General features: G+C 39.5%; 5 protein-coding genes across 16 annotated transcripts; 2 read left to right on the forward strand and 3 right to left on the reverse strand.

The window, feature by feature from the left end:
* Positions 1–2654: 2654 nt before the first annotated feature.
* LOC104420868 (probable serine/threonine-protein kinase PBL8) lies at positions 2655–3740 on the reverse strand. Its single transcript, XM_018862515.2, has 4 exons — positions 3558–3740; positions 3333–3477; positions 2874–3010; positions 2655–2798 (listed from the first exon to the last, which is right to left on the reverse strand). The coding sequence occupies exons 1-4, from the start codon at positions 3738–3740 to the stop codon at positions 2670–2672; spliced, it is 594 nt and encodes a 197-aa protein (XP_018718060.2). The 3' UTR covers positions 2655–2669.
* Positions 3741–3931: 191 nt separating this feature from the next.
* On the reverse strand, positions 3932–5876 carry LOC120288273. Its single transcript, XM_039301979.1, has 3 exons — positions 5756–5876; positions 4560–4778; positions 3932–4073 (listed from the first exon to the last, which is right to left on the reverse strand). Exons 1-3 carry the CDS (start codon positions 5796–5798, stop codon positions 3964–3966), a joined length of 372 nt encoding a protein of 123 aa, XP_039157913.1. The 5' UTR covers positions 5799–5876; the 3' UTR covers positions 3932–3963.
* Positions 5812–8271, reverse strand: LOC104420869 (serine/threonine-protein kinase BIK1). Its single transcript, XM_039302654.1, has 6 exons — positions 7905–8271; positions 7764–7783; positions 7542–7655; positions 7319–7445; positions 5955–6168; positions 5812–5836 (listed from the first exon to the last, which is right to left on the reverse strand). Exons 1-6 carry the CDS (start codon positions 8269–8271, stop codon positions 5812–5814), a joined length of 867 nt encoding a protein of 288 aa, XP_039158588.1.
* Positions 8272–9099: 828 nt separating this feature from the next.
* On the forward strand, positions 9100–12933 carry LOC104419993 (putative F-box protein At4g09190). 11 transcript variants are annotated; one of them, XM_039302176.1, is made up of 5 exons: positions 9100–9700; positions 9900–9989; positions 10293–10399; positions 10595–10731; positions 11455–12933. In XM_039302176.1, the coding sequence occupies exon 5, from the start codon at positions 11547–11549 to the stop codon at positions 12693–12695; it is 1149 nt and encodes a 382-aa protein (XP_039158110.1). In that variant the 5' UTR covers positions 9100–9700; positions 9900–9989; positions 10293–10399; positions 10595–10731; positions 11455–11546; the 3' UTR covers positions 12696–12933. The 11 variants fall into 11 exon arrangements, with proteins under 11 accessions (XP_039158110.1, XP_039158108.1, XP_039158111.1 ...); XM_039302174.1 differs by having other exon boundaries at positions 9100–9332; positions 9567–9989; XM_039302177.1 differs by having other exon boundaries at positions 9100–9332.
* A 7979-nt stretch (positions 12934–20912) lies between these two features.
* On the forward strand, positions 20913–25428 carry LOC104419995 (probable sodium/metabolite cotransporter BASS2, chloroplastic). 2 transcript variants are annotated; one of them, XM_010031860.3, is made up of 7 exons: positions 20914–21471; positions 22133–22273; positions 22949–23104; positions 23196–23317; positions 23404–23565; positions 24230–24290; positions 24543–25428. In XM_010031860.3, the coding sequence occupies exons 1-7, from the start codon at positions 21076–21078 to the stop codon at positions 24723–24725; spliced, it is 1221 nt and encodes a 406-aa protein (XP_010030162.1). In that variant the 5' UTR covers positions 20914–21075; the 3' UTR covers positions 24726–25428. The 2 variants fall into 2 exon arrangements, with proteins under 2 accessions (XP_010030163.1, XP_010030162.1); XM_010031861.3 differs by lacking the exon at positions 22133–22273 and having other exon boundaries at positions 20913–21471.
* Positions 25429–25565: the final 137 nt, after the last annotated feature.

Below are 25565 nucleotides of genomic sequence, written 5' to 3' on the forward strand. Positions count from 1 at the left end.
GATATTCCTATAACCTCCTAATCATAAAAATCATCTTATCTTTCTTATTTTCTAGATATTTTCTACTGATTTTTAAAAATAAGATCACAACCCGATTTTCTTAAATTCCAAAAATCCTCATTTCAAATCTCAATTTCAGAAAATGGACTCGGGTCAATTTGTACTCAAAACCACTAATTCGACTCATCCGCCACCTGGTCCGGTAAACAAATATAAAAAATACAAATTAAAAATAAGTGCACATAAATTTATATGTTATGTAATTAATATTTTTTAGGGCTAAAATTAATCCCTAATTTTTTAATTTGATAAATAACTAAATGGGTTACCAAAATTTAGGTGTTAACAAAACTCTTTTAAAATGATCGACAATCTCTCATCATAGGCCATTCAACTTAAACAAGACAATAATGTGTCTGAGGCCAATATTCGAACAAGGAGCTCCCTTTATAATGAATGTCACGGCTCCCAACATCATCACAGGACAACCTACTTGAATGTCAATTGTTCTCCCGTATCTTTTCACTTCGAGGAAAGCGCCTGAGCGAATAATTTATGAGGAAGTGACCCTCTGAAAACTTTGATAGAGTCTGAGCATGATTTAGGCGAAACGTTAGTGAGATAGATGTCCAACAAGGAAGTGACGTTTAGTACATCTCCACCCAAAAGACCTTCCCAAAAGTCTTTTCCCGGATATATCTATGAGTACTATCTTAACATTATGCTTTCTTATTGAAATAAATACTTAATAATGGGACCATAGCATTAGACATTGATCTTCTATTTTGATCATACCAAAAAGTTACGGTGTACTAGTTGGATAGAACTTGAACTTTATCTATTGATGCATATAATTAACCTTGGGGATACTTTATGTAACCTGCTTGCTTCCTAATGCCACAATGAACCTGCTTGCTTCCTAATGCCGCAATGTGACACGGATGAACATAAGTCTACTACGATGCTCTGGACATGAATATAGAAAATGTCACGCCCCAGTCTTCCCCTGTCAAACCATGTCACAAAAAGAGTATCTCGATGAAGTGCTTCAAGAATCCATTCAGTAATTGGGGATTCTAGGGTATAGTAGGATTTTATATGCTAACTTAATGGAACTCTATATGGATCTTGTCCAGAAACACAAAAGGCTAGAGGTTCAAGAAATGCTCAGAGTTTTTGTGGATTTAGTAGAATAACTTCAGCAGTCGAAGTGATGAGACATGCCGCTGCTAGCAACATTAGTAGGAGCTTCAAAGTCATTTATCTAGGACATTTCATAAGCTCGATTATAGGAATGCCCAGTCATATCTTAATTCTATTCATCTTAGTCGTATATACGGTATCAGTTTGCCTATCAAAGGTATGTTGAGTGAAGGAGATGCGGTCAAAGAGGGGTCAGTTCCCCCAAGGTTAGGAGGAACATCTCCTTAATTTTATCAAGATGGCAATGAAGGTGGACATCATAACGGTCTATCAAGCCTAGGTGCATTTCAATTCCTTTATGAGTGAGGTTTGTATACCTAAGTATCTACTCAAATTAAGCAAAGTATCATTTCCGGAGAGTAATCGATCATTCAATGTGGTTTGTTAAACATAGAAAAAATCAGACTTTGGCATAATTACTTAGGAAGACACTGTATAGGTGATGATGAGAAAATCGGTGCATGAGACCTAAAAACTCTTCTTTTAAATGTCGACTTCAGCTCTAAAGTTGGCTCTTCTAAAAACAGGCCCCCTCTTTCTGCAAAACCTTATTCAGGACCTCATCCATCTATTATAGACTCGGAGCTTGGTATTTGCTGTCCCTGCTTTATTGCAGATGCTTTCACTTTAATTGGTTAAATGCTCATACCAAGTCCTGATGACTCGCCTCGTAGATCATATCTTTCTTCTCCTAGATCACCAATCGGCGAGCTGTCTTGCAATTGAGAACAATAGGAAAGAGACAGCATAGATGGATATGACCTGTTTGCGAAATGCACCCTTGACACTACCTACTTTACTCTATTGGTCCGTTGCAAGACAGATTACTCATCATTGGAGACTCGACTGTTCCACAAACAAAGTGAAGCTTCATAACAAGGCGATGATGGGAGGAGTGAGCATAAATTGGATTCTAGATGGAGCCTGGACTTCTATGGAGTATTCAATCTGAGGATTTAGTCATGGAGTTACTGAGAAAACATCGGGAAAAACTCACCGAGGGAATGAGCACACTCCTAAAATTAATAATTGTTATATTCACTTTACAAGTTTATACTAAGCTAAACAACCATGAAAATGAGAAGAACCTAAAATAATACTATGTTGCTTTTAGAAGCTTATAATTTATAGAATCACTTCATGCTCATTTCTCCCTAAAATATGATGATTTCCCTTATAATTCAGTCTGCTGGGGCTGGATATAGCAAGTTGGGTATACTCTCTCGAGAAGATGGTGGAAACAACAAACAAATCTAAGGTTATCAGGATTTTACAGGGGGGGTTAGATACATACTTACATAGTGCTGACGTTCATTTCATTAATTAGAATCAGACTCTCACATTAGCCTAACAAATCAATATCCTACTAGATCTGAGTTATACGTTAAATTTTAGATAACAAGATCCTAATTGGGATATTAATGACCAAGCACAGTGGCAGCAAAAATAAACACGCAGAGTTGAAACTAGATACCTTCAGGATGGAATTCATTATAGCCGTAACATCTGATAAGATTTAAAAGCTTCTTGTATTGTGGCAGAGGAAGAATTCCACCAGTAAACATTCCAAACTCATACCATATTGGGTTGTATTCCTGGATAATGAAGGCACCAAGAACATTATGGATTCTCACAGACCACAAAAAGAAGCAGAAGTTCTTTCGACAGACCTTGTCAACCATTATATGACTTGGATGTATATTGCGGACTGCATAAGGTAGATCCCGTCCATCCGTGGAGTGAAGAAATTCAAGGAGACAACCAAATCCAAGAGCAACCTTAATTCTCCGCATCCATGTGAAGCTATCTGCATTGCAGTTTTAACATGTTAAAGGGTTACCTCCCACAAGCTTAAATTGTCAAGGAACAGGCCAACATGCCTGTCAGAATCAGAAAAAAGATTGTTGTTGTCAAACTTTTTTGCTGCAGACTAGCTAAGGTTCTGCATGGTAAAGAAATTTTGGACACGATATTGCAAGGCAAAAAACACATTGCATCAGTTTCGGAGGTGTCCATGGCCTCTATTTGAACCTGGTCCTTTTCTGTTCCAATTTGAACCCTAGACAGAATTTAGTGCAAGGGACCACCACAATTGGCATACTGTTAGATCAAAGAAGAAAAAATTGTACCTTCTTTCAGTAAGTTTTGAGCAGTATCCAAGGAATCAAGATCATACACCACACCGAGGTTCTCATCTTCACAACAGTAGCCTACCAACTTCACCATAGTAGGATGTAGGATGAACTCCGGATGCCGAAGTAAAGTTAGCTCATCCTGAAGACCATTACAGAGTTATCTGAGGCATATTAAAGGCATTGAATTCTGATGGATGAACGATTTCACTCATAGCATACCGTCAATTCTCCCACTCCGGGGGAATGATAATATATCTCTGACTTCTCCAATATTTTCACGGTCACTGCTCGCGATTCAATCTTTCCACGATACATTTTGCCAAACTGAAAGTTCCCAATAAAATTCTCCACGGAAAACTCATCAGCTAAGGTCTTCCTATGAAAACACTTGCATCTTACCATGCCGTTTTGCTGAAAATTTTCCATAGATGGTTTGTTAAAAACATGAAATCAACGAACATTTCCACAACACTAAAACTTCATACAACAGATACGACTGCAATCTCCTTTTAAGACTGTTCATGGTTAGCAAAAGGCACGCACTATCGGCGTCCATGAAAGAAGGCTTTCATTATTAATTCATTCACATTGCCAATAAAGAAAGGGAATGGGGTACAATATGTCATTATGCCCAAACATTGGAGAAAGACCAATAAGGTTTTGCTTTGATAAACAGCAGAACATGCCCTCTGATTGCGACATGGTCACCACAGCATGGCCAGATAACCCGTCTCCCTATAGTGGATACGTAATTTGATTCATGCGGTATACTTCTACAAAATAATCAGTAAAACAACATAAAAGAGATATTATGGGAAAGGGATTTAATACATGCATGTGTTTTTTCTATGCACTTTTTTTAAGAAATGCAGGTTGATGTGCAACCACATCAGTGTCGGGACAATGGAGCAAGAGATTTGATACGTTGCTCTTGTTGCGATTGAGTCTTTGAGCATCGATTGGAACCTGCTTGTTTGTGAAAGTGATTTTTAAAACGAGGTGTATGGTTATTAAATGGGTTCGTGACTAGAATCGCAACTTAATTAAAAAATAAAAAATATTTCATAGCTATCTAATACCGCATCATTGTAAACATTGCAATCCCAATTTCGAGATGGGAAGTGTTTGCTCATGAAAATGGTTGCTTTCGGTATCACAGAATCACTTTCTCTGTGAAATTTCGCACTGCCACCACGTTCATCAGGAGAAGAACCATCTTACCTGCTTCAATCAGAATCGTACTTTTATTAGCTATGCTTGGACAAGGAGTTGTTTCAATATGAAAAGGCTCGGAGAAGAATGAGGACCGCCAACCTAAAGGCCACTGCTTCTGGCTGTAGAAACCACTAGAAAGGAATGGAACGGTTCTTCTGATGCCCCCAAAATGGTACCAGCTCGAGAGATGAGAATAGAGATCTTTGATAATCCATTTCTTAAAATCTATCAATCCAAATCAAACCAACTCTTACCACGTTAGGATGACAAGAAGAAAAATTTACCAAAAGTATTGCATGTTAACAAAGGTAGCCCATAGATATCAATTTCGAGTAATAGAGAAAACATATAAAATACCAGTCCATTTTTTGCATTCTGTCCCATTGCAGATTATATTCCCGAATTATTTAGAGTAATGAGAAGACACCGAGCACTTGCTTACCACCAGTTATGTTGCACCCGATTCCCTTACTTGACGTCTCCTCTTAAGTTACATTTTCAAAGTACCTCTTAAATAACGATGTTGTCCCTATTCAGTTAAGCCACCATGCCTATCTAACCCAAGTAACTAAGATGTAATCCCAGTAAAGAGGCCTGGACATGCGCAAAATACAGCTCCCAAAGCGAGGGAGAAACTGCGTTTCTAGCCTTATTGGTTATTACTTTCCCATGTAATTCATTTGGCTTCCAAAAAGACAGTTTGCCTTGGCAGAAAGGACCAACAATATGGAGGCACTGAAAGCAAGAGAAACCCCATGTGCCGGATTACTATTGCATCTATCGAGTCAAAAGTATCAAATGCTCATGAAGCATGCACAACAAATTTACAATGAGAAAATAAGCAAGGAATTTTAAACTATTGACTGTGCACTCGCTAGATCAACTCTTCAAAATGAGTAGCGTTAGTACAGTAAATAAAGCTCCTTTGTAGAGAAGTCAAGATATGAATACGTTGAAACTTGTTACCACAGCATAGAATATTGTACTCCAAGACATACGAGTAGAGGAGTTCATGGAGATTGCTATAGTTTAGCTTATGTGCATCCGCATATTCTCCAACCACTCATCAAAACTAGCAGCATCAATCCATAGAAAAAAGAGAGAGTAGAATAACAAAACATCCCTCTCAGAAAGGACTTGAAACAATCAACAGATGAACCTGATGTACCAAAAAAAATAAAAAATGAAGAATTCCTGATTACCTTGAAACTTATCCTTCAGTGGATTGGGCAGAGTGACTTCCATAAACAGTTCGTGATCAAAACCACAGCCTCTTTATCATGCTGAACAATATGCAGCTTCAGCAAACAGCTAACGACTTGCTTCATTGATGGGCGGCGATTAGGGTTGCGTTTGATACATTGCATGGCCAGCTTTGCAATCTTTAAACCGTCTTCAAACTTGAACAACAGATTTTCTTTGAGGCTATCATCCACAAGAGACGATCTAGAGCCCTTGGCTCGCTTTGACCGCTTGTACTCATTTTCGGCCCATTCATAAACACAAGGCGCAGGAGCAGGACTTAATCTGTCCTCCTCTGTACAGACTCTTTTGCAGATCAGACCCAACAATACAACTCCATACGCAAAGACATCAGATTTGTGAGACCATTTGCCTGTTTCGAAAAATATTAGGGATAAGCAATCAAGAGATGATCAGAAAGGTTAATCAGATAAAATTACTCCATTGTGGAGAAAGAGTTAGAAACTATATGAAGGGTACAGGTTTCTCAGATCATGTCACTGAAGTACGATATGGTTATTTGGTTGCAATTAGAGAGCAAGCACCCTAATATACTTGCCCGCATTGCAAATAAAACATCAAAGAAATTGTCATGAGTATGCTGAAACTGATGTTCTGATTGAAATATTACTGTCATGTGGAATTGAAGAGCTTATTTTATTTGATGAATTAGAAATCATACACTACAAACTGTTAGTGCACCATAATACAGGATGAGCATTTCATATCATGGATGGTTCAGGAAACTAGTCGTGTGCATTTTGGTCTCTGTTAAACAATGACCGACAATGACAAATGATCAGTCAATATTAACATACGCGAAGAGCTCAGGTGAGCTAAACACGAAGCTGGTTTTGGAGGGACACAGCTCTTGTTTGGCTGATGGACATCTAATTCACATGCCGCTGGTTATACTAAATGTGATTATCTCTGAAATCATTTCAAGAAAACTTCTGAAGGAACTGAGTCCAAACCCCTCTTAGCATATACACAAGTTTCATAGCAACGAGCTAGTCTAACTTTGAATTGATAATCTTTTTCATCCAGATCTAGATTCATTAAAAACATTGCAAAGTTGTATGGACATTGCTAGCAAGAGCAACCTCCTGTGCTATGTTCTGTTGAAAGCTTCTCAAAATATAGTCATCCAAAATTGCCTGGGTTCATGTAGTATGGTCAATATAATCAATTACACGCGATTTCCGCAGCTCTGATCTCTCATAGAATCAATCACACTCGAATTACCAATGAATAGGTAAAAGCTCAAATCCAAACGACTAGAGATGCTATCTCCCATATGTTTAACAAAAACTGAGCGAACAATTTGTGCATGTGTTGCAGATATAACTCTTGAAAGATATCACTTCAGCATAACCTAAGACCAGTATCAGGAAACGTGGGGAAACAGGGTTATTAGCAAGAACCCGAGGTGTTTTTTTTTTTTTTTTTTTGGTAATAAGAACCCTAGGTGTTAATCCTTAGACAAAGCCAAAATAAAGGCAGATGATATAGATGAGAGATACCATGATTATCAAAATTTGGATCCATGTATCCATGACAGCCTTTAGAATCTTCATCTATGAGGAATGACCTATCGGTGAAATATCCACCTGAAAGCATGCTGAAGTCATATAACACTGCATTGTAATCCTGCCAAAAGCCCCGAAAGAAAAGGTATGCCATGAAAATTATTTAAGATAAATGGCCAAAAAGCCAACAAGATGTTCTTTCATTAAAAGGACAAACCTGGTCAATCATTACATGGGCAGCATCCAAATTACGAGCCAGCAAAGGTAGGTCAAAAGAATGAAGGAACGCAAGAAAGTTAGCGAGTCCTAAAGCAGCTCTGATCCTCTGGTGCTAAGCAAAGCTAACTACAAATAGCCGGAAAATGATCATCGTCTATGTTAAACATAAGAACAATCATGGACAATCTGCAAGGGAAATTCAGCACAAAGGGGAAGAAACCTTGATTTTGCCAATTGCTCCTATAGATAACACTATGTCAACACTAGTATTGAATCACAATAAGCATAGACGATCGACTGCGTGGGCAAGGAAGGAGTTATTTGCTCAGTGACACGTCTAATTATGTATTGAATGAAGTACCACCTTTGGTGACAAGATTGTGGAGCGTGTCCAGAGGATTCAGGTCGTAAACACGAGCGGAATATCCTTCCAAATAAGTGTGACAAAGGCACTTGACTATGTTTGGGTGACGATCATGCAGTCCCGATTCAGTCAACCACTTGTGCATATAAGATTCTTCCCGGAAGCTGCATGCAACTGCCCCTGGTCTGACCGGATAATTCAGAGATTTGTCCTCCGATATCTTCACCGTGACCTTCTTTCCCTCATAATCTCCTCGGTAGACTTTGCCGAATTGGAAACTGCCGATGTAGTTTTCTTCACTAAAGCCGTTTGTAATCTCTTCAATAAGACTATAAGGACAAGTCGTCCAGCCATCGGGAACCATACCTGAAAAATATTCACCACACAATTTTCAACAACAGAAAAGGCATCGATTTTGTTTTTTCTCTCCTTTTCCTTTGTTTGGCAGTAAGTATACAAAGGGTAGAGAAACCAGAAATCTCACTCGGGAGTTTGATAAGACTTTGCTCTTCGGGCACTTGAAGAGTGTGTAACACATGATTAACGTCCGGAGCAGAGCTTCTGCTGTATCACGAGGATGGGGCAACTCCAACCAAGTTGTTGCAAGGGCAAGAAAGGAACAGTACTGTTAGCTGCTATAGCAGAGATAAGGTCAGAATTCATAAATGTAGATTTTGGTGAATCTCTAGCCAAAGGAAAGAGGAGGACGAGAATGACAATAGAATGCGGAAACGTCAACAGTGTATCCAAAAAGATATCGGTTGGCGACAATCCCATCATAAGACAACCTTGTATATTTTTAAATTAGCAAACTTATCGTTATTATCACTATGATATTGTCATTGAAATCTAAGTTTAAATTTCCTGAAAAGGTGAGATAATATTTTCTTATGGTATTTTTTTTTGACTGGATAGAATAAATGGAAAGTTTATTACTAAAAATAAATTGAGTGTATGATATATATTCAATTCGAGACTTTATCATCATCTCAATTTTTACGTGATATGTCAAATTTCAAAATATATATATATATATATATATATATATATGTGCATGAGATAAGATATGCTTTGTTCGATTTAGTACTCAATACTAATTTGATTTCATCTTTTAGGATTTGTAACTATTTAGGGAGTACCATAAAAAGGCAAGAATAAAATATGCATTTAATAGATTTCTAAGTGCTTATAGTGCATAGTTCTCTCTTCTCCCGTTCTCTGCCTTGCTCGACTCTCTTCTCCCGTTCTCTGCCTCCCCTCGACGCCACCGCCGACCTCTGCTCGGCGAGCCACCGCCGACCTTTGCTCGACGCCACCTCCGCTCGCCCTCGACCCCACCGCTGCCTTCGTCGTCGACGGCACCAACCTCTTCGAGAAGCTCGGCCTCCCCACCTTCGTCAATCTCCCCACCAATTTCTACACAAGGTCGCTTCTCTGCATATGTCAAGGGAAAAATTTCGTTTCTTTTTTATCTAGTCATGGAGAACGCGTGTTTCTATGCTTGCCCATTTGTTCGATCGCGCTTTTATGTTGGTGCTGCTCGATGGGGTTCGTGGGTGTTGCTCTGATGATGGCGGATGATAGGTCTGATGCTCCCTGCGATGTCTTTTCCGACGTGTTCTTTTTAGTTGTATCTTGACGAACTGCCGCTTCTTATAGGTCAATTGAGATTGTTGAAAACAAAAATGATGACAAGATCCTGGCTTTTGCTGATTGAGAATGTGATTGACTAGTATGGAAGAGTGAGATGTTTGTGTTGGTGAGGTGATTTAAGATGCACTTCAGACCATCGGGTTCGTTAGTTTCTTTGTGCTTTCATTAGATATGGCCTTGCTCGATTTTTCAGAGTTAGGAAGTGGGTTTGTTTGAGTCTGTCGCAGTGCTCTCTCTCTCTCTCTCTCTCTCTCTCTCTGTGGCGTGGGTTTTGTGTCTTCTGTGTGTGAATTTTTTATTTCTCTTTCTCTTTCTGGTTCTGTTTCTTGCGAAGTGCAGAATTCAGGTTTCACAGACTTGAGGAGCTTCTCTCAGCGGCCTTTTGTGCCTGTAATCTCTACCGCCCCTTTCTTGAATTGCTTATAAGAGGTGATTGAAGTGTTCTGATTTTTTCTTGCTTTATCTCTCTTATGCTGGTGGCTGAAATAATTGGTGTTGATCGGTAAAATATTCTCGCGGAATGTATCTTATAGTTGATTAACTAGTTCGGCAGGCTGATGCACTTTGACTCATTTGTAGCTGAATAATAATCTTATCTGGTGTGGATCAGGTTCCCACTAATGGCAGCTTTGTGCTGACAAGCAAAACCAAATCTTTAGTTGGAATGTTGTGTCAGTCAATTTTGTGCTAATAACCACGAATACAAGCATAATTAGTATCCTCTGCTTGTAGCGGCGAGGCCAAGGGTGAGCTCGTGGCAAGATTTTCATGTGCTTGCTGAAAAAGCTGTTTTTTCAAGAGGATCGCTTTTGCTGCCCTTCTTTGACTCAATTGGAAGGGTAAGGCAAAGTGAGACCGTACAGCTGCATAATTTTGCGCTATTGCCTGTACAAGTGAGATTTCACTTGTTGTATCGTCCAATTGATGCTTGGAAGTTACTACTGTACAGGCAGTAGGAAGTTCCTATCAGTCAATGTTGTATCATCCGATTGATGCTTGGAAGTTCTTGACAAGCCGAAGTCTCACTTGTACAGGTGCAGCAGTAGGAAAGCTCATCAATTTGGTGACGAAGTGAAGGTTGCCCAAGCTGATGATTCAAGTAATTAGTAAAATTTACTAGTGAGACTTGCCAGATAACATTAGGCAATTGATGCCTGCAAAGTTTTTGAAGGTATAGATATGAATTTGTCACAAGTGCTAGAGCAAAATTCTCGGTTTTTTCTTTTAACGTAATTGTGTGAAAAAAAAAGCATGTTTGTTCGTGGCGTGCCAATTTAAAAATTCATGTCTTGTAATATTGAAGAGATCGTGTCGTATTGGAATTTGAAATTTTCGAGCATATATCTCTCTTTTCCTCCAAGTTCACAAGCATTTTCATTTTCCTTTGAAGGTATGAGTTTTTTTCTAAATCCAGCTTTGATCCTTGATCCTTTTGCTTAATTGCTGGTAATGTTAGCTACGTTAGGCCTCCATGAACTCTCTATTTCTGAGAAAACTATATTATTACATTCTTCCCAAGTTCACTAGCTTATATCGTTTTGTATTCTCTTTGATGAATGACAATCTTATTTGTTATTGTTGCGTTCATTTCTGTTTTTTTAAGTTAAAATGAACAAAAAAAGAAAAAAGAAAAAGAAAAAGAAGAACTTGTTGGAACCTGGAATTGACCCTGAACCTGTGATTAGGTTCCAGGTTCTTGGTTTTCCAGGGTCATGGTTTTGACGGGTAGGTTCCAGGTTTTAAAAAATAAGGAACCTGTACCCCAAACCTGAAACCGCTCACCCTTACATATTACATCTATACAATATATGTTTCTATACATGTTTTAGAAGCGTGAATATTTTGTAGCTATATATAAGGAAAGAAACTGATCAGGGTTTCGTAGCTTGTACAGGCATGTAAAGGAAGAAATATAATTAGGGATTCGTAGCTTGTGCAAAAATCAGCGAACGTATTCCCCGTGCTTCTTTTGTTCAGCATTGGAGGATGATGATGGCGACGGCAATAAGAGATGCTGGTGATCAGGATCGGCAGCTTCCCTCGGATGTGATGTACAACATCTTCTCGAGACTGCCGATCAAATCACTGATGAGATTCAGGTCGGTCAGCAAATTATGGAGGGAGCTCATCAACGATCCACAACTTTCCAAATTACACACACGTAAAGAAACTGTCCTCCTTCACCACCATGCAGGAACTATATCTGTCTTCACTCCTCATACATCCAACATTGCCTTGATGAACCTCCGCCCCATGTTTAAATCACCGGAGATCAAAAGATGCAAGGTGATAGCCGTTGGCGACGGATTTCTCTGCCTTAAGCGTGAAGGCTCCAAGCCTCAAAAGGATATATGGTATGTCGTGAATCCAATTACAAAGCAAGTGTTGAAACTGCCAAAACCAGCCACAGAGTGTGAGTGTCCATACACGTGCGCATACGGCATCGGATTTGATGTCTCGAGTGGAACTCTCAAAGTGGTCCGCGTGTGCTTCTCGTCTTATGAATCGGGTTTCAGCTACACGTTGGGGGCTGAAGTGTACGACTTCGGGGAGAGATGCTGGCGAAGGCCTTGCACGAGTAGGGTCTCTATATTCCCCGTGAGAGTACTCGGGGGGGCCATATTCCCACAGGAGAGGGCCATATCTGCCAAGGGAGGTATTCACTGGTTCAAAGAGAATGATTTGGCAGGACAAGGAATGGAACCGAAGATAGTTTCATTCGACCTTGGAAAGGAAGAGTTCTCTTTACTACGGCCTCCGAAGTTCAAAGATGTTGGAAGTGAAACAGGGTTGTTCGAAGTGGGAGGATCGCTGGCGATCGCGAATCATTCCCTGGCAAGACGTGTGGAGATTTGGGTCTTGGAGAGCGGCAGCAAGTGGACGAAGAGGTACAAGATTGAGTTGGCAGCATTCCCAGAGAATTTCAAGGACCATGTGATACCGAGGAGGGTGAGATGTGTGGGGAAGATAGATGGGCAGCTGGTGTTAGTGAACTTCGCGGGCAGGCATTGTTTCTCCTTCTATAGTCCCAAGCAGAGGAGGTCCTCCCGGGGATTTGACTTCGAGCACGTCCCTCATGTCTGTCTATCTCATATCTTCGCCTTCACGCCCACCCTCATCTCATTCCATTTGTGATTATATATGCGATGGCCAAGCTAAGCTAAGAGAGTAGAGGTGAGATGATATCAGAAGGTGCATTTTTTTGTCACATTAACCAGAAATTACAGCATTAACATGTAACGTGTGATGAGTTCGTAGTTGATGCCATTGAGTTATTTATTGGAGTTGGCCAATTCACATGCGATGGTTATGACTTGACTGTCCTATGTTTTTCTCTTTGTATTAATATAAGTGTCGCTTAAATTTGTTGTGACTTTTTCTTTGAGCATGCTTGAAAATGAAAAACTGCAGGCGTCACATATGTTTCTAGACCGATCGAGTTGAACTCTTAAGAATTGAGATGAAGGAATAGTCAATCACATACTCGCTCAGCGTTTCATTCGCAATAACCAGATAAAAATACCAGGCGCTTTTGCGCACATTGGACTAGCGTATCCTTGTCCTTGGATGGTCCAAAAGCTCAACTCTTGGATGCACAATTTCTTTGCATGGCGAAGTCAAATTGCTTAATGAGAAGCCTCTCGCTGACTGAAAACAGATGGGTACGTGCAGAGATGGAAGAAGATGAATATATCAAAGTCGCTTTATTTTTTGTTTACAAAAATGTATTCTTTTACCCATCTAAAGATTGGTGAAGGAAAAATCACAGAGATACTAAGCTTGGTTGCTCATGATCTGTGTTTATACGAGAGAGAGAGAGAGAGAGAGAGAGAGAGAGAGAGAGAGAGAGAGGGCAGTTAAAGTCCAAAAGGAGACAACCTGCTCCACACATGAAGTAGTTAGCACAAAAAACAAACTAGAGACAACAGACAAGCGGCTCCACTACATTATGACTTTCCACCATGTCGCAAAAAAAGAAGAAAAAAAAACCCCACCAGCCTATCACGGGGTCCCTCATGCAAAGTCTCTCTCCTCTCCTCTCCTCTCCTCTCCCCCCCCGGGACCTTGAATAGCGAATCAAAGCATTCTAGTTCATCATGCACAAAGCAGTTGCATGGGAAGCCGCTGAAAGGGTTTGGTCTTGTAGTAGAAAGCAACACAGTAGCTGAAGCATTGCACTGAAGAAATCCAAAGAAGAGCGACGGTCGACAAAAATCGTACTATTTTATCACCCATAGAACAAACTAGCTTATAAGCGAAGGGGAATTAGGAAAGATATGCCTCACTCTTTGCATCTTTGTGAGAATTTTGTGTTTCAGTAAATAGACGGTGCTACTTCGATGTCGAACAACTCAATATAGCTCCATTATTCCACAGAAGATTGCATTAATAAACAGATTCCTAAAGCATTCAACATATTAAGTGAGTTTCTGGAAAACAACTACAATTTATGTTGCAAAATTAATCTAAAAGCCAAGTTCAATTACATGTCTCAATATACCGTAAAATTTATTCACTATCCGGTATCAAGGTCAATAGCACCGTGGCCATTACATGATCATTTGGATTGGTGAACAAGCTCACACATTCTATCCCCCCCTTTTCACTTCAACAAAATGAAACGGGATAACACTATTAATACATAGTATTAAGAGTCATGCAACTTCTTCTGTCTTGCATATCCTATAACGAGAAGGATGCTTCTTATAAAGCCAGCTGAGGTAAAGCCAGCTGAGGTACCTCCCACAAATATCTCCTTTGTGTCATACAATGGTCAAGGGATGTTCATGCCAAAACACCCCAGCAGTCAAGGTTTCAATGACAATAGAGAGATGAAATCGTCGATGTCAACTGCAGCTGAATTAAGTCATTTCTCTGGTTGTTCAGTTGAATATTAACATAGTCCCCCGTGTCATCAATGTACTCCCTAACCTGCAAACACAACCAATTAATCACGAGCATTCTTAGAGACAACTAATTACACCGGCAATAACAGTCTAATTGTCTTTGCACATAATAAATGCAAACCGTCCCACCAATCCCCGCTGCCCCTTTCTCCACCAAAATGAAAGGAAGAAGCGAAAAACGAAGATATGGTAATGAAAAAAAAAAGGAGATTTAAATCATATTGTCACATGATTGTCCCTTGGCTTCTGCACAGCTTTTGATCCATTAGCTGCACTTGGCATGTAATCAGCACATGATGAAGAAACGCCGGGAAATGGACTTTTGGGAGGCAGCAAAGCATGTCTCCCAGTGCATCATCAATTTTCTGATGTTTGCTGTCCCCTTGGAATTCACCATGGCCAACTTGAAGCAAGACCCTATGGATAAACAAAGCGGAAAGCCAATACCACGATATAGTGCTAAGAGACCATTTAAAGAGTGGAAAAAAAGAAACAAGAAATCCAACCATAACCTTCATGATCTTTCTCTCGTTAAATCAGTACAGGTTTCTTCCTATGCATGAGCAAATTGAGCGAGGCCAAGTATTTCATCAATGAATTCATGGAAAAGACTCCCCTACAACACGAAAAAAGACAAGGGGAGTATCTATTTCATGGCTGTGAAACTTACTAAGACAAAAGCAATAGGTAATTTCTTCATGTGAAACTTTTAGTCTTGACTAAAGAGGTACAGGCAGGATCTTAGACTCGCAAAACTCATTTACAAGCAAGAAGCTGTACGACTTCAGAGATACCCATTATATCTACAAAGTGCCAGCCAATGAATCATGAGCTCGAAAATGGTAATTGGACTCACAGGCTCTCCAAAGCAACCGCCCTTCAGAAAATAGAAAGTTGGGACGTCAAAGCAGACACCACAAAGATAAATTCTAGCTTTCGATGGGCCCGAAAAAAGAAGTAAAGATTCCATGCATAATCAGGTAAAACGAAAGGAATGCTGGAGAATCTCGGCTGCTAACGGGCTCACGAACTCAAACCCTCTTATTCCAATGTAAGCAATAGTAGATCCTCAAACCGCAAGCACATAAATTCACGCAAACCATGTCATTTCTTAGCTCCCGCATAGGAACAACTCTTCAGATTCGAAGACTCAAAAAACAAAGAACTTGATGTCTCAATTGATCGGCGTCCAATGGAAACGCGGCATCTCAAGAAAGGAAACAATGGTCCGACGCCAAAGTAACTAATTGAAGCAAGCAAAGCGTCTGGAATGTGGGATGGATGGACCCCAAAAAAAAATCTCTAAGTAATCAGCATTGCAAATTTGTGGAGAGAAGTCTGATTACTAGTTCTCCTGTTTGTAAAATTCGATTCGAAAGATGAAATGATGGTCCCCCATTTTCATGTCTATGTGTATCGATTGAAGATATAGTTTTCTATTTTACTTTGAATGAAAACTATTGTAATTTAAGCTTGAATAATCAAATCTAAATCAAAGACTTGACCATGGAGTTAATCTCCTTGAGGAATGCCCCTCGCTTAATTTCCAAATTGCTACGGAACCTTGCTATTAGATGCTTAATAGGAAAAAAGAAAAAAGAAAAAAACTTGTGTTAATAGATCACTTGACAGGGATTATTATCTAATAGTAACTGCGACAAAACAGACCATTTAGGCTTGATATATCCCCCTTATTTAGTTATCAAATTATGCTAATAATGTAAAAAAAATTGCAGAGATGATAATGCGCAATTTCAGCATTTGGTTTACCACTTACCTCATGCTAGGGCGATCACGGGGTGAGTACTCAACACATTGCATTGTTAACCTTGTGATCTTAGGTCCGTCCTCTGAATACAATCCCGGGTCCGCTTCCAGGCTTGCATGCACCAAGGAGCATTTCGTCTTGTCATCTGACCCCGCGATTTTCTCCTCATACATGTTAACCCAATTCATCAAGAAAAGGTCCTTCCAAGTGCTTATAGGGCCTCTTCGTAATCAAATTAAGCAGAACAACCCCAAACGCAAGCACATCGCTTTCTGTCGACCCGCCTGTCAAAGGAAAAACTTGAGGTTAACTCGCAGAAAAATGAGAACAAGGCAATCACAAGCGAAACCCTTTTAAAATGATCAACAATCTCTCATCATAGGCCATTCAACCGAAACAAGACAACAGTGTGCCTGAGGCCAATATTCGAACAAGGAGCTCCTTTTATAATGTCAAGACTCCCAACATCATCACAGGACAACCTACTTGAATGTCAATTGTTCTCCCATATCTTTTCACTTCGAGGAAAGCGTCTGAGCGAATAATTTATGAGGAAGTGACCCTCTGAAAACTTTGATAGAGTTTGAGCATGATTCAGGCGGAATGTTAGTGAGATTGGTGTCTAACAAGGAAGTGACGTTTAGTACATCTCCACCCAAAAGACCTCCCCAAAAATCTTTTCCCGGATATATCTACGAGTACTAACTTAACATTATGCTTTCCTATTGAAATAAATACTTAATAATGGGACAATAGCATTAGACATTGTTCTTCTATTTTTATCATACCAAAAAGTTACGGTCTACTATTAATGCATATAATTAACCTTGGGGATACTTTACGTAACTTGCTTGCTTCCTAATGCCACAATGAACCTGCTTGCTTCCTAATGCCGCAATGTGACACAGATGAACATAAGTCTACTACGATGCTCTGGACATGAATATAGAAAAATGTCACCAGTCCCAGTCTTCCCTGTCAAACCGTGTCACAAAAAGAGTATCCCGATGAAGTGCTTCAAGAATCCATCCAGTAATTAGGGATTCTAGGGTATAGTAGGATTTTATATGCTAACTTTCAGATATCAACTTAATGGAACTCTATATGGATCTTGTCCAGAAACACAAAAGGCCAGAGGTTCAGGAAATGCTCAGAGTTTTTGTGGATCTAGTAGAATAACTTCAGCAGTCGAAGTGATGAGACATGCCACTGCTAGCAACATCAATAGGAGCTTCAAAGTCATTTATCTAGGATATTTCATAAGCTCGATTATAGGAATGTCCAGCCATATCTTAATTTTATTCATCTTAGTCGTATATATGTTGGAAAAACGAATAACTTGCAGCCCGGTATCAATCTGCCTAGCAAAGGTATGTTGAGTGAAGGAGATGCGATCAAAGAGGGGTCAGTTCCCCCAAGGTTAGGAGGAACATCTCCTTAATTTTATCAAGATGGCAATGAAGGTGGACATCATAACGGTCTATCAGGCCTAGGTGCATTTCAATTCCTTTATGAGTGAGGTCTGTATACCTAAGTATCTCCTCAAATTAAGCAAAATATTATTTCCGGAGACTAATCGATCATTTAATGTGGTTTGTTAAACATAGAAAAAATCAGACTTAGGCATAATTACTTACGAAGACACTGTAGAGGTGATGATGAGAAAATCGGTGCATGAGACCTAAAAACTCTTCTTTTAAATGTCGACTTCAGCTCTAAAGTCGGCTCTTCTAAAAACAGGCCCCCTATTTCTGCAAAACCTTATTCAGGACCTCATCCATCTATTATAGAATCAGAGCCTGGTATTTGCTGTCCCTGCTCTATTGCAGCTGCTCTCACTTTAATTGGTTAAATACTCATACCGAGTCCTGATGACTCGCCTCGTAGATCATATCTTTCTTCTCCTAGATCACCAATCGGCGAGCTGTCTTGCAATTGAGAACAATAGGAAAGAGACAGCATAGATGGATATGACCTGTTTGCGAAATGCACCCTTGACACTACCTACTTTACTCTATTGGTCCGTTGCAAGACAGATTACTCATCATTGGAGACTCAACTGTTCCACAAACAAATTGTGACAGGGAAAGACAAAGATTGGATCCGAAGATAGTTTCGTTCGACCTCAGAAAGGAAGAGTTCTCTTTGCTAGGGCCCCCGAAGTTCAAAGATGCTGGGAGCGAAACAGGGTTGTTCGAGTTGAAAGGATCGCTGGCGCTAGTTAATCATTCCCTGGCGAGACATGTTGAGGCGTGGGTTTTGGAGAGCGGCAGCAAGTGGACGAAACGGTACAAGATTGGCATCCCCGCATTCCCAGAGAATTTCAAGTGCGATGTGACGCCGAAGAGGGTGAGATAAGTGGGTCAGATCGACAGGGAGATGGTGTCAGTGAACCTTTCGGGCAGGCATTGTTTCTCTTTCTATAACCCCAAGCAGAGGAGGTCCTCCCGGGGATTCGACTTCGAGCACGTCCCTCTTGTCTCTTCCTCATATCTTCGCCTTCACGCCCACCCTCATCTCACTCCATTTGTGATCATATCTTTTACACATGTCCAGATTTCTATTACACAAAAGTCGATAAGTTAGCGTTATATGAAATAGATTATCATATTTTCATTATTAAAATTCGTGGGTTAATATTATCGATCGCTTATTTAAATATTTCTATGTTTATTACTTGATATTTCGTCTCTAAATTTGGTATATCCCAATTACGACAACATTGGACGGACGTTAAAAAAATCTTTTATCAATACCATAATGAACTATATTTCCAACCGTTTTAAGTTAATGATGAAGTCTCGATGAACATAATAAATTCCATGGAAGAAGGAAACCACGCAATGTATGGGTGTGACGCTAGTCCATTTCCCACACTGCCACGAAACAAGCTTTTGATCTAAGATAATTGTATTTGACACAAAGGAAATAATTATGTAATGATAAAACTTTTAATCTTTTATATTTTTCGAATGGAAAAAAGAAAAACACGCCGTTATGATTTTCAACACAGCTTTAGGTCTTACCAACTAATTGAAAAGCCAAGTGCGGCACAAAAAAAAAGAAAATGCCATACACAATAATTATTCAAAAATCTATTTCACTGTAGATCATTCGAGTACATACTTATAAGCATTATTGGGAAGTTACTAATCACATGGATTGAAAAAAAGGCTACTAATCCAAGTACTTATATAATATTAAGTTCCTTTTTGCCTCTAAGAGTTACTTATAAGATTCAAAATTGCAAATTATCGATAATTGTCCTTTCAAATAGTGCTTATCTTGCCCTCTTCTCTCAATCTACGTCCAACCAGGATTAATACTTGTCTCATACAGTGCCATGAGTTTTATTCAACAAAAAGAAACGTTAGTTCTAATGAGCTTTAGTATTAAAAATTCTGACATTTTTTTAAGACTTTCAATTTTAAGTATTTTCCTGAAAAAAATTATTATTTTCTTTCAATACAAAGTTAATGTAGCTGGTCACAAATAAAAATTCTTATGTAATATAACAGGGACCATTAGAAAATTTCTAACTATTATTGAGGTTTTATGTTTCACATTAGAATTAAGAATTTGACCTTTAATTTATTTAAAAGAGTAAGATTCATATGAAACAAGCTATAATTTAATGAGTTGTTTATACTTGCCTCATCCAATGCCATGAGTTTCTATGTTTTACATTAATTTTTTTTTGAATTTTTTTTCTCTCTTCTTCTTTTTTTGACCACAGGTGATAGTGAGAGCGGCCTAACCTTGCCTGAGTGAGTGAGAACCGCCCTTGTCCACTACAAGTGATGCTGCGTCGGGCAAGGGTGAGTGCCTAGGCAAGGCCTAACAAGGGGAGCCCTCACCCAATCGAGTCTTGCTTGTGGCGAGAGAGGGATAAATTTTAATTGAATTTTGAGAAATTTATAGGAATCTACATGATTGTTAGAAAAAAATATAAAAATTCTTCGAATGATTAAATCACGTAAATATATAAATGGCTTTCGAACATTCATCAGAGCGTGTTGGTAATAAAAGTCAACATGACTGGAGGAGTTGCTCAGCTGTATTGGATTCGTCTTAGACGATGCTTTGTGAAATGTGCACAAACAACATTATAGAACGTGCGAAGTTCAATGTGGTTAAATTGGAGATCTATTGGGGCTGATGGTGGTCCCACCCTGTGTAGATTCCAAAGCCAAAGGGTTTCCTCCAATAAAAAAATTTTCTTCTAATTATTTGACGTCAACTTGCTACAAAAGACCCATATTACACCATATTCAAAAGTGCTTTACAAATAATTTCTAAGCATTGAACATAACGCACCTATCTTATAAATGACGAGCTTTGCGTTCAAGAAATTTCATTTAAAATTCATAAAGCTCAATATATGAAAATGTACAATTTACATTGTATTTAATAGATAAATTCACCTCACCACACATGAATGACATATTTCAAGATCTAAATCAATTTAGATGAAGCGCTCTAATGTGTCATACAAAAAGAAAATTTATATTCATGACGAATAAACAGTCACGAATCACTTATAATACGTCGGTTCGACGATCGAAAGAGCGAGAGACATGGGAACCGGCGAAATGGGTCGAATGGACAGGACGTGCCCTTTAGATTTTCCATAACAATCTCGCGGCATGCCGTGTGCACGAGTGACCGCCCACCTACCCTCTCTCTCTCTCTCTCTTTCTTTCTCCCTCTCTGAAAAAATCTCAGAATCAATCATTATCACTTTCAAGTCCAAAAGCTGAAGCAGCTCCGTGCTAGTGCAGACATGCAGTGGCGGTTCCAGCTTCCTTAGCGCAGTCGAATTAAAACCGAACCGACCACCATGTCTCTGTCTCTCAGGCTCATTCCTACTTCCTCACCTCCGCCACCATCTCGTCTCAGATTCCCCCTCCTCTCTCGATCCAACCTCAGCCCAACATCTCCCTCAAAGTTTATGCTTTCGTCCCCAATCCGATGCGTAAATGAAGGCTCCGACCGCGTGTCGGTGACCGGAGCGAGACCCAGATGGGAAAACGCGCTCTCCGCTGCGGCGAGCCTGTACCCTCTTTACGTGAGCGTCGGCGGGGTCGTGGCTTGCCTCAAGCCCTCTGCTTTTCAGTGGTTTGTGCAGAGAGGTCCAACCTCGTATAGCTTGTCGCTTGGGCTGATTATGCTGGCCATGGGTCTCACTCTCGAGCTCAAGGACTTGCTCTCTCTCTTCGTGCAGAGACCTCTCTCGGTAATCTCGTTTTCCTTGGAAATTCTCTTCCTTTTTGTCAATCACTTGAGGGGTGACTGAGACAGAGAATATGGTCAATGTTGATCTTGGATCTCCTTTTGCGGTGGATTCTTTTAAATTTAATATCGAGGAGTAAAAGTCTGGGTATTGGTTGCATTTTGTCGTTCTTGAGAAATTAATTGGATCTGGCCGTGCTCTCGTCTCCATATGGTTTGACGGTTCTCCAATATGGAAGAGCCAACACGATAACAATTATAAAGTAGGCCTAGTTCTATGTCTTGGAGTCCTGGACTTAATGGCATTGAAGCGGGTTTTTTGGGGTCTAGTTCTACTTCATGGTATGTCTATCATAAGATTTCACTAATGAGAGTGCATAGGCTCCTATATGGCAACAGTCACGCGACATCAAGGACTATTGGTACAATAGCGATACTGCAATTCCTTTAATGCTGTGACAGAAGCATTCATCACAGAAGAAAAAAGGGATGTAGAATAGTCTCTCTTTCCCACGGCATTCTTACAATAAACTGAATATTAAGTCATGGTCTCACTTTAGTGCAATCGAGAAGCTATGTCCAGTATACGCCATATTCATCTGCATCATTGTTATGTGTTTTGCAATCTTTTCTAAATTCAATCTTGCCAATGCTTTACCAATCAGATACTCTTTGGATGTGTGGCTCAATATACTATAATGCCAGCCCTTGGGACCTTAATAAGTAGATCACTGGGGCTTTCACCTTCTCTTTCGGTGGGTTTGATATTGCTTGCATGTTGCCCTGGGGGTACTGCTTCCAATGTGGTAAGACTTCTTTTTTCCTGCACCATTATATCAGGAACCTAGGGGTAAATAATGACTAGTGATTTTTCAAAAAAAGAAAAAGAAAAAGAAAAGAAAATGTAGCTTTCCTTTTTTTATACGTTGGCTAAAATGAATTTCGTTCATTTACTTCTGTAGTTATAGTATGCTTTTTGTGCTGTCTAAAAGCTTCTCCAAAAACACAGACTTAGTCTCCAGAGTATCTGAGGCTGGAGAATGTACTTGATCAGTCGCAAATCACTTTAAAGCAATTACTAACGCAGCACAGGGTCGAGTTTGTTAAGTAATCAAGCCTGATGTGTGCTTGTTCTTTTGTGGCTATATTGTCAGTTATCTGGTATATGTATTTTTATGAGACTTAATGAGGGAACTGAGGGATGTGGCTTGTGAGATCTGACGGCTGGTCAGAGTCATCCAGCCTGCCATGTGTCACTGAAGGTGTTGTACAGATAAGGAGTGGATTCTGTTGTCAATATGGTTTAAATCCATTTGAGTTGAATATGGTGTTCCGTGATGTAAATGTGAAGTAGACAATGATGTTTTATTTGGTTCAGTTTTTACAGTCCATGCAGTGAGAAAGCATGTCATAACCTGAGTGAAAATGTGTCCTTTCAATGATATCTCCATTCATTTCCATTTTCTGAAGTAGCATTTCAGGTTACTTTAATTGCCCAAGGGGATGTTTCTCTATCTATTGTGATGACAATTTGTACCACTCTTGGGGCAGTACTTCTGACTCCTCTCCTGACAAAGATATTGGCCGGAACTTATGTTCCTGTTGATGCCATTAAACTGTCGATCAGCACCTTGCAGGTAAATATGGTCTTCAGTCAGCTTGTGAAGATGACACAAGACAAGTTCAGTATTGATGGTTAAATCTTTTGCTGTATATTTCCTTTTGTAGGTGGTAGTTGCTCCAATTCTCTTAGGATCTTGCTTTCAAAGTGCATTTCCTGGAGCGGTGAAGGTTGTGACTCCTTTTGCACCACTTTTTGCAGTATTGGCATCTTCTCTACTAGCATGCAGGTATAGTTCATCCATGTTGTTTGATTTGGAATCATTGCTCTGACATTGCATGTCTCTCACGTCTATTTTATATCTGGTGGCTCTAGTGTATTCTCAGAAAATGTGGTCCGATTCAAGTCTTCATTGCTTGGTGCTTCATCAGCCTGTGATATCTCCACATTTGCTCATGTTCAGGCAATAGTAACTGGTGAACTAGGGTTGGTTATACTTTCTGTGCTACTACTGCATTTTGGTGGTTTTTTTGTGGGGTAAGTATTGACCTCTGTGCTGTCTTTCACATTTTATTTTCATATTTCATTCTTTTGCACAATAATGTGGTCCCATGATATTCTATTTTGCTTCTTTAGTGCGTGTGTGATTTTTTTTTGTTGTCGGGGAGGGGGAGAGAGTACGTGCTGGCTTTACCTTGATGGCTGCCATCATTTTTTTTTACCTCCAATCTTCCAGAAAGTTCTTCGGCAGTGAATCCCCACTTTTTGACCACTAGTCAAGCAGTTGATTTAATAAAAAGGATGACCTTAGTAAGAGAACCAAAAATTGTACTGATGCATGCATGTGTGGCTGAATTATGCATGTGAATATGGGAATTGTTTTTTGATGTACCAAATTATGTGTGAGAATGCAATCTATTACTGAACAAAAGACCTTGTCCTTAACTTCAAGATAGTGGGAGATTATGCAATGATTCAAAATAATAGTTAAGAAGCTTTATGTCTCTCTGCACACATGGGTTGGTGTGACGATCCCCCTTATTTTAGCCCGAGGTACTTTTTTTAGACTAAGGTAATCACTTGGCAGGTTTGACATACTGGCATATTCAACAGAATACTACTATAGCAAGTTCTACTTTTAAATTGTTTGTGCATAAGAATTTTTGCATCTAATATGTATTCTTCATTACATTATCTGCAGGTACATATCCTCAGCAATTTGTGGGTTTAGAGAACCACAAAGGCGAGCAGTATCTATTGAGGTAACTTCTTATTGATGTTTAGGAATCTCGCATTGTCCAAAGTTCTCTGACAACCCTATATGGAGAAACTTAGAATTAATTCTACTCTGTTTGTGCATGTGCGTGTGGTTCGTGAGAGGTTGAGATTTTCAGTTCTGTTAATTGCTTAGAATAACTTACACTCATCGAATTGTCATTTGACATGATGTTCCTATATTGTTTAGCATGGCTATCTTCCTTGTTATAACATTTTTCTTCTACACTGGACTTCAGGTGGGTATGCAGAACTCTTCGTTAGGTGTGGTTTTAGCGACCTCACACTTTACCTCACCTTTGGTTGCATTACCTCCAGCCATGTCTGCGATTGTTATGAATATCATGGGAAGCAGTTTAGGCTTCATCTGGAGACATATTGATCCATCTAGTCAGACAACTACTCCTCAAATAAATGACTGACCTGAAGTTGCTGCACAACAAAAAAAGAAAAAAAATTCTGCACTGTTGGGTATATGACGACCCGTAGGTCCAAATTCTTCGTTTACTTTGATTCTTGCTTACATTGGACAGAATGACTTTCATCAAGGAGCTTACATGCAATTTTCAGGCTCTAAGCTAATGCGAAGAGGAAATGGAAGTTAGGCAAACGATGTAGAATTGGTTCTTTGTGGGTGAGTACGACTAATTATTTCTTGGATTGTTTTCTTATTTTGAGGGTTGCCATGCCACAATAGTAATGGAGGAAACCTAGGGAGAAGGCTTTGCAATAGACGGCACCGAATGTCCTGTGGAATGTCTTGTCCGCCCCTCTCTTTAAACCCAACTGCTGCATAGGGATTGCTATTAACTAATAGAAAAGACCTCCCTGTTGCCAATCCTGTATTATGCAACATGACACGAGGAAAACATTTGGTTTCGGTGGTTTCTATTTTTTATTGTTAATGTTAAACTTCATATGAGGACTTAGGAAAGAAAAGGAAAAATAATAAATTAGGTGGAGCAGCTGGCCTGGATGGTGACATACAATTTCCACAGCACTTGTTATCACAAGAGTGTGCCACAGAAAATGTCAAATAAGGTGTTTGTCATATGCAGCTGGTGGGTGCACGATGTTTCTGTAAATTGTAATATTAATGGTTGAATTCAGGGCTTGAGATTTTTATAAGAAGGTGCAAAGTTGGTGCAATCGCAGTAAAAAAAAATACTTCGCGTGACTCATGAAACTGCTGTACCCAGTTGTTTTTGTATGGAATGTCCTGAAAGTAAGGTTGTCATTAATTGATGTGCTTAATCTATAAT

This window comes from Eucalyptus grandis, chromosome 9 (genome assembly GCF_016545825.1).
Source record: "Eucalyptus grandis isolate ANBG69807.140 chromosome 9, ASM1654582v1, whole genome shotgun sequence".
Taxonomy (NCBI): domain Eukaryota; kingdom Viridiplantae; phylum Streptophyta; class Magnoliopsida; order Myrtales; family Myrtaceae; genus Eucalyptus; species Eucalyptus grandis.